Source organism: Epinephelus moara, chromosome 13 (genome assembly GCF_006386435.1).
Source record: "Epinephelus moara isolate mb chromosome 13, YSFRI_EMoa_1.0, whole genome shotgun sequence".
NCBI classification, from domain to species: Eukaryota; Metazoa; Chordata; class Actinopteri; order Perciformes; family Serranidae; genus Epinephelus; species Epinephelus moara.
In genome coordinates, this window is record NC_065518.1 from 37845725 (window position 1) to 37854414 (window position 8690).

The 8690-nt window shown below is 42.0% G+C and overlaps 1 protein-coding gene across 1 annotated transcript in view; it reads right to left on the minus strand.

The window, feature by feature from the left end:
- Nucleotides 1–8690, minus strand: part of LOC126399574 (protein FAM200A-like) — a 34223-nt gene that overhangs the window by 13842 nt on the left and 11691 nt on the right. Inside the window, exons 3-4 of the mRNA XM_050059633.1 lie at nt 4817–4939; nt 2016–2129 (exon numbers count right to left, since the gene is read on the minus strand). Of these exons, the coding sequence (XP_049915590.1) occupies nt 2016–2129; nt 4817–4939 (237 nt within the window). The remainder of the gene's footprint in view (nt 1–2015; nt 2130–4816; nt 4940–8690) is intronic.

Consider the following 8690-nt stretch of genomic DNA (forward strand, 5'->3'; position numbering starts at 1 on the left):
TGATCAGCTCCCGGTGCAGATGGCTCCCTGCGGTATTGTTTCCTCACCTGGTTGCTCTGCGCTCTGCCACATGTTTTTATGTCTACATCATGACTGTTTGTGGGTGGGTGGGTGTGTGTCTGGATGGGTGGGTGTGGCTGTGGGGGTGTGGGTGGCTGGGGGGTGGATGGGAGAGGCATTTCTTCTAACCATGTAAAGCACTTTGTGCTACATTTTTTGAATGAAAAGTGCTTTATAAATAAAGATTAATTGATTGATAGATTTAACTCCTTTTCCATTGTATCGATTGCCTTCTGCCTGTGAATGTTGGGTAATAGACTTAGACTGACCTTATTGTCATTCAGATACACACCTTACAATGCACATCAGAATGAAAATTTGTTAAAGAACAGATCTTACATAAAACATAACACTAAAACGTGAACACCACATATAGAAAAAACAACAATGAGCCAAAAAAGAACGTGTGGCTCTCCTACTCCAACTAAACTACCATTGTGCATCAGTATGAAAAGGATACCTGACTTGCCTTAGCTCAGGTAACCGTAAAGTAGAATGGGAATGAAACAGTATGGAACCGGTGCATAATAATAAACTACGTGTAGGTTAATATCCGAACATACCAATATGGCCATCAAACGTTAAGCAGTTAAGCACTCAGTCTAGACACTGAGTCCTGCGCTGCGAGGAAGTAAGCTGCTACATCTGGCAAGGTGAAGGTGTGGGTGCTGTTTGCGGAGACCCTCAGAGTCGCTGGGTACAGCATGGAATATGACATACCCATATTCTTTACGGTGTCAAACTGCCGACGCTGCTGGAGCACATCTTGAGAGGGATCCTGGAAGAAGAAGATCCTGTTGCCCTGCTATTCAACTCTCCATGCGGTGGGCTCGTTCTAGCTCAAATCCCGAATTCACGTCAAGACCCAGTTTATCAGTGAGTATGGTGAGCGAGAAACCATGTAGGTCCTGTTTTTCGGCATTTTCAGGTATGCCTGTCACATGAACGCTATTCCGCCTCCCTGCGTCTTCCAAGTACGCAACTTTCTCTACTGTGGTTTTAAGTGTTTCCAGGCCTGTTTTTATGCTACTCACATCTGCTGCAATCCCTTGCAAGAGACCTTTGATGCTGACAAGTTCAGATTTGGTGTCCTCAGGTGTCCATTGAGCTTGTCCTCCTCCATTATTTTTTTAGGTTGTCTTGTTGAATGAGGTGGACTTTGCTTCGGGTCTTGCGACATATTTGTTAAAAGCAGTTTCTGAGACTATTTTAGCAAAGTTTAATCCAGTTTTGCAGCTGACGCATGGGGGTAGGATAGCTTAGCTGAACAGTGTCACACCTAATCGTAAGTCCAATTTAATTACATTTTTAAAAAATTGTTGTAAAATGTGTACTCAATGTTTTTATGGTCATATGACATCGAGTTAAATGCTCAATAACCAAAAAACATATGTTAAACTGAAATTCCTGTCAGACAAGGGTCATGTGAGGCATTCATTTTGTGTCTGGTGTACTCAAAATTTGTGTGTTACTGTATTGTACTAAACTAAAAGTTTACACTGCAAGCCGTTTCCAAAATGTTTTTAAATTGAGTGAGTGAATTGGGGTTTACAATATATGGCTGTATAAATCTTACTATGTTTTGGTGCACACCCTTTTCAGCTTTTGTGCCCATGAACATTTTTAGCATGGATCCTGTGCACTGGTTTATGAATCAAGTCTCTGGACCCCCAGAGTTGGACAAGTAGAGTACTACTCTACTTGTATCTGCAGCAGGCCCCATCGCTACCACTGTTTATGATGTCTGATTTCATGTTTGATTTGAAACAACAAAAAGATGACATAACTTAGGTATTTAGTTGTTTCTGTGTGGTGGGGTTCTCATCTCTTACTCTCACACTTCCTTCACCACAGAAGAGTTACTTTACCTGGCAATGTTACGACAGTATATTCAGAATGGATCAACCATAAGAGCTTTAATTTTCTTTCTTCTCAGTTTCTTCCCCCTCACTCACCTCTTGAGCGTGTCCAGCTGCAGCCTGAGCTCGTCCTGCCTCTCCTGAGTTTCTCTGGCTCTCTGCCTCTCCAGCTGAGCAACCTGCATACAGAGCTGGTTCAGCTCCCCCTGCCTGCAAGTGACAACATTCTTTCAGTATCAGCCGTTACTGTTCTCTTTGTACCTCTGGATTTAATACAATGGATTAATAAGGTTCCACAAAGTCCCCCTGTCTCTTATCAACACAATCCTTTATTTCATGTTGAGGTGTATGAGGAAATTAAATGAACATACTACATGTCTTTGATTTTTTAATTTTTTTTATTCTTTGTATGAACCCATATTCCACTACAAAACAGAATGACACCACTGTATAGCGTGTGCTACCTTAAGCATATGCATATTACATATCCCATAATTTAGTATTGTAACCCTAATCACATTTAAGGCTGCAGCTCTGTTTTGTTTCTCTCAGCTGTTGTCCCCCACACATTCATGCATTACAACATAAATAATTAACTTTAAGGATTTGCCCTCTTAAGGGTGGCTTTTCAGCTATCATGTGAATCAACTGTGCTTTATACTTTATTTTTACTCTCTATTTACTTATTTACTAAGTACAGACATAGCAGAATGTAGCAAATTGCTTCCTTATGCAAGATTGGAAGTTTTATCCCTGGCTTCTACTTTACACTTTGCGGTAAACCCAAACTGCTCCCGATGGTCAGGCCAGTGCCTTATATGACAGCTCCACTGTTAGTGTGTGTGTGTGTGTGTGTTTGTGAGAATCAATGTCCTACTGAGGTTGAAAAGAAATAAGTACGTTCATTTACTATTTTATGTCTAGCAAACTAGAATTTTTGCCTCACGGTTGTATGCCTCTGCGAACATGTCAACTTGCACTGACAGTTTACATGCATGTCTGTAAAAACATTGACGCTTCACACACATCTTCCTCCTGGTAGCACAGAAGTTCTGTACATTCAGCATAGTTTCAAGGTAGACACCCAAGATTAGTGTCACCAATTCAGTATCTGACCAAATGTCTCCCCTTCTGTTCCTAAGACATGACCTTGAATAATGTCCAGAAATGTGTTTTTGCAGAATATTATGAAATCGCAGTGAAGTTTTCCTTTGATTTTTTAAATTTTATATACTTTATTAATCCCCCTGAAGGGAAATTCAAGTTTTTCACTCCGGTGTCATTAACACACAGGTCCGAAATACACACACATGCACAAACAGGACCTCTACATGCACAAAGTGAAGAGATGTCAGAGTGAGGGGGCTGCCTTGGTCAGGCGCCCCGAGCAGCTGGGGGGTTCAGTGCCTTGCTCAAGGGCACCGGCAGTGCCTTGTATGAAGATATTTGTGTATTACACATTTGAGTGAAATTTTGTCATAACTAGTGTAAGAATTCTTAATTTATGGCCAAAAGCACGTTTTATGAATTCACAGTGACCTTGATCTTTGACCTTCAACGACCAAATTGTTGTCATTTCATTTGTCACTGACATTTGTGCCAAATTTGAGAAAATTCCCTCAAGGCTTTCTTGACATATCACGTTCATATAATGAGACAAATGCAAGGTCACTGTGACCTTGACCTTTGACCGCCAAATTCTAATTAGTTTATCTTCTGGTCAAAGAAGATTCACTCGAGGTGTTCTTGAGGTACTGCGTTTACGAGAGTGAGATGGAAGAGGTCACACTGACCTTGACCTTTGAAACATCAAATTGTAATCAGTTCATTCTTGACTCAAAGGATGTTTGTGCAAAATTTGAAGAAATTCTCATAAGGCGTTCTTGAGATACTACGTTTCCAAGAATGGGATGAACGGACAACTTGAAAACATTATGCCTGTGGCTATCACCAGTGCAGAGTAGGACATTAACGACTTTGACTTTTTTCAGGTCGACTTATCTGTCAATAAAGTCGAAGCCGACAAGTCATCTGATGACGTCATCACATTGGCACGGCGGAGGAAAGTGAAGTGTCTCCACACATGTGATGTGTGTCTGTCAGGCCCGAACATACTCGGGCGGAACGTACGCGGAACGGACTCTGCAGAGGCCCGCGCGGACTCAAAGCGGACGTCCGCAAGCCCTGTGCGCGCAAAGCTCAGATTTTACGACCGCGCCAGTGACTGCTCGGCATGTATTTTTCACATCGCGGGGATTTTTCACGGACATTTTTACAGGAAACTACAACGCGGAAGTGCGCTCGACTATGAAAGCCTGAATGACTGCGGACATTCCTCGCAGAGTCTGCTCCGCTTATAGTACGCCCGAGTATGTTCACTTAGTCAAGGATAAAGTATCAGCGTAAGCCAATCAGAGGCAGCGATTGCATTCCCTACACAAGCACAGAGGGAGGGAAAAAACACACGACTTGTCAGCTCCTCCCGGGGGATGTCGACTTGTGCCACTGACGTCGACACGTCAACAAAACAATTTTTCTGTTAATGCCCTAGTGCAGAGGCATAAAAATACACTCAATGACTTGAAAGATCACCTAACTGCCTCCTCCAACTATCTTAAGAAGAGGAAAATTCAACTTTGTGTTTTGTTCTATTTTGTGTTTTGTTCATTCGTGATTTTGTTGAGGTGACTATGAATAAACTGACAATTTATGTACATTTTCCTTCTGATGTATATGAAGCACACATTTGTTTTTCATATTCTTGTTTTTTTTCATTTAGCATCATCATTCTCAGTTTTGCAGATATGTTCTTATTTTCCATTTTAATCTAATCTAAATGTCACACATGAACTTTACCTTCCATGAATTTGGATTGAAGAGGGTCAGATGAACTGTACCTGTTGTGTTCCACAGTCAGAGCTCTCGCAGTTATGACATCATATCTCTCTAGCTCTCTGTCTCTTTCATCCAGGATGGCCAGGTTGAACTGGAAATCTTCCCTCAGTTGCTGGTAACGTTCTCTGAAAAAAGGACACATTACAAAAATAATAAATCGTTTATCACTGTGCTCTGAAAGAAAGGCAGGACCTTATTTAAATCAGTCAAAGGTCAGCAGGAGGGTTATTCAAGAAAGAGGGGGCACGATAAGAGAAGGCCCTGCAGCCTGCTGACATCTTATTAACTGTGGGGACAGACAGGGGCCCTGCAGAGTGGACAGCATGTGATGGAATATAGGGTTTAGGAAATCACTCAGAGAGGAATGACGGTGCCTACTATTTTGTAACTCATCAGAAGCAGCTACCCTGCTCACTGCTGTGAATGTGTGCTTTGTGCTAACGTTGACCGCTTTTGGCTGCTGAACAAGAGGCTGTAGCCACGCAGCAGCTCTCGTGCCCTGGTTCAGGGGGTTTGTGCTGTGCAACCACAGACAGTATATGCTTCAGCTCAGGGGTCAACCACGTTACTGTGTTACTGGGTTAGCTACTAAGGAGTCTGTACCTGTGTGGTGGCTCACTCTTTTGCTCTGTGTGTTTCTATCCACCACTTTTTCTCACCTTCACGCTCATAATTCACAGTGAAACCAAAGTGTCTCCAAACACCAGGGGCTTCATGTACAAAGACTCGTGTGGATTTCCTACTGAAACATGGCGTACGCTTAAATCCAGAAAACGTCGTACGCACAAAAACGATGTATGAATCTGTGCATACGCATGAATCCAAGCACATTTCCTTTGTACATCCCAATCAACATGGAATTGAGTGCACATGTTGGAGTACCCAACCCCCGTCCACGCCCCCATTTAAATATGCAAATCATATCTAAATTAGCCCTGCACCTGAGATTCCCCTCTCTGCACGAACTAAAACAAAAGATTGAGTTAGACGGGGAAAAAGAAAAACTTCACAGACTGCGAATTGGAGACGCTACTCACTGAAGTGGAGGCGCGCAAAAATTTACTTTTTGGCATGCTGTCCTCCGGCATCAATACTAAATGCAAGAGGAGTGAGTCGGAGAGTGTGTGTGAGCCTGTCAATGCTGTGGGGTCAGAAAAGCATACACACGCAGAATTAAAAAAGAAGTGGTCCGACTTTAAGGTGGACGTGAAGCGGAGGACGGCTGCCCACCGCCAAAGTGTGGCCAAAACAGGCGGGGGGACAGGAGAGGAGGAGCTCACCCCGTTTGAACAGAGAGTCCCCGCAACTGTGGGTGACACTGCTCTCTCAGGGGTAGTGGGAGCACATGTGGGTGACTCGGATTACCCCCAAGGTAAATACCTATACATTTGTGTAACTTACAACAAATGTGTTAATATGGGTCATACAATAGCCTGCTCACAGCCCTATAAGATAGAGGTTCATGCATAAATGTTGTATATATGGTATTATTTGGTTTGAAATAAATCTTTTGAATTTAAATTTAAACATGCCAGTAAATCAAAGGTGTGTTAATTGTTCATGTGTCTCTGATGTGCACATCACTCTGAGGACTAATTGTTTTCACATTTATTTATTATAACAGTTTCCCAGCATCACCTCTAAGGGTCGCCAAAGGATCAACAGCTGTAGAAATATGCGTACACCAGCCATGAAATTGGCGTAAGGCACCGCACATTTCCACGGTCATTTCACTCTTAAAACATCTGAACTTTGCCGTGGAAAAGGACGTACGCCATGTTTTTGTGCATACGCACCCTTTGTACATGAGGCCCCTGACCTGTAGGTTATCAGAGGATCTTCTATTTCTGGTTGGGTAATGGTGTTACATACCAACTTGCAACAAGCTAGCTTAATGTAGCTGCCTCCCAGTGTGTGTCACTGCAGTTAAAGTGCTCTGGTTTGGGGGTGGGAGGGGCAGACAGCATGTTGTCTGTTCTGTCCTGTGGGCTGCCTTATTGAGCATAGTGACACTGAGAACATTATATTAACACAGTTTAAGATGTAGATTTTATTTTCCAAATGTAATGCGATAATTCAACACATCATGGTTTGTAATGTATATTGAACCGAAAGCCTTGTACCGAATGTTTCAATATGAATGTGTTCACAATATTGGATTTTTGCTGATATCCAATATGCCGATATGTAACAACTAATTAGACCAATAACCAAGACTGATAACAATATACCCACTTTTTGCCCTACCTAAGTTTAGTGATCATCAAGTCTCTTCTGTAGTGGAACATCATATTATGCATGCATACTCTTATCATGATGGCCCACCAGCAGATGGAGATATGAAATACAATACTCCTCAATGTATGTAATATTCATTCATTGTGCAAAATAAGAAAAAGCATGTTGGCTGCTTCTGATAGTTCATTTTAAAGCCAATATCTGCTGATACGGATCATATTGTGGATATTGTCATGCATCCCAAGAATATGTGTAATATTACATGTATTACATTCTTTTATATATGTTAATCCTTATATTAACTTCAACCATGTAATTTCTTAGATTCTCTAGTTTTCAATAGTGTGTTTTTATTTTTTATATTTAATGACCATCGTTGAAGTGAGCATGAGATCTAAGATTTTTATTGCCAATGACTGCTTCCCTCTAAATGTTGTGCATATGAAAATAAAGAACCTGAGACTTGAAGAGTTTGGTGAATCTTGTAACACTCATTTGAGCAAAGCTCACAGAAAACGAGAGATTCAGGGTAAGGACATGAACATGTTCTTGTTTGAAGCCCAATTGTAAAGTTCGACACATAAATACAGCTAAAACAAGGATAACAAAGCTTACAGGCGCTGTATGTAAGAATGTGGCCAAAACGGTTACTGCACTCAAATTCAAAATACTGCCGCGAGTCGTGTCCGCCCCCCCTCCCCTACAGATTCAAGGTTGCTGGACAGCAGCATGCTGGAGACTGATTTGTTTGCCCACGGGCGGCTGCCGTGGCAGGGCCGCGTCGCCGCATCCTTGATCTTCGGTTTTCCAGTGGTCCGTTCGAGCAAGTCCAGCTTTTATGCTGCTAACGCTGCTGCCGGGATACAGCTGAGGGGGAGCCAGCTGCTAATGCTATGTACCGGGACACTGCTAATGCTGCTTGCCGTGCTGCTGTAGCTCAGTCGTAACTGTAACTGATGCTGAGACTCTACTGACTGTGTGACTGGTAGACAGCGGTGGGTGGTGCAACAGGCCACAACACAAATTCAAAACATAAACATGATTTGCAGACTGTAAAAATCTTTTTTAAATGCGAATATTCTGGCTGTACTATTGTTGTTGGTGAGATCAGTATGTTATATGAACATTATTCCTTAGTCTCTGTGACATATTAGGATGATTCTATGACTATTTGCTTTAGATTTCTTACATATAGCTCCTTTAACAAAGATAACACACATAAATATTTAAAGGGAAATTTCGGTTTATTTCAACCCGTCTCCTATCGTCCTAAATTTGTTTCAAGTGACTAGTGACATAGAAATAATAGTTAGCATGTTAGCCGTTAGCCTAGATACAGCCTTAGCATGAGACCTGTTAAAACTTAATTGAACGGGCATCCTTTCAAGTGCAAAGTTAGTCCACTAAACAAGCTTTTTCTCTATCAAAGACCGCCTCATATCGTTAGGATAAATGTCAGAGAGCATATAGAAAACGACATGTAAACGTGTTGTCTTACCTTACCGGTGTGGTGCCATGTTTGTTGTTTACCATTTAGCTAAGGCTGCAACCGGTCCCATTCCTTGCAACAGAGGTATTCCTTTTCTGTGGGCATTGGGGTACAGCATTCACAGGTAACGTTACACCACCAATCTCCAG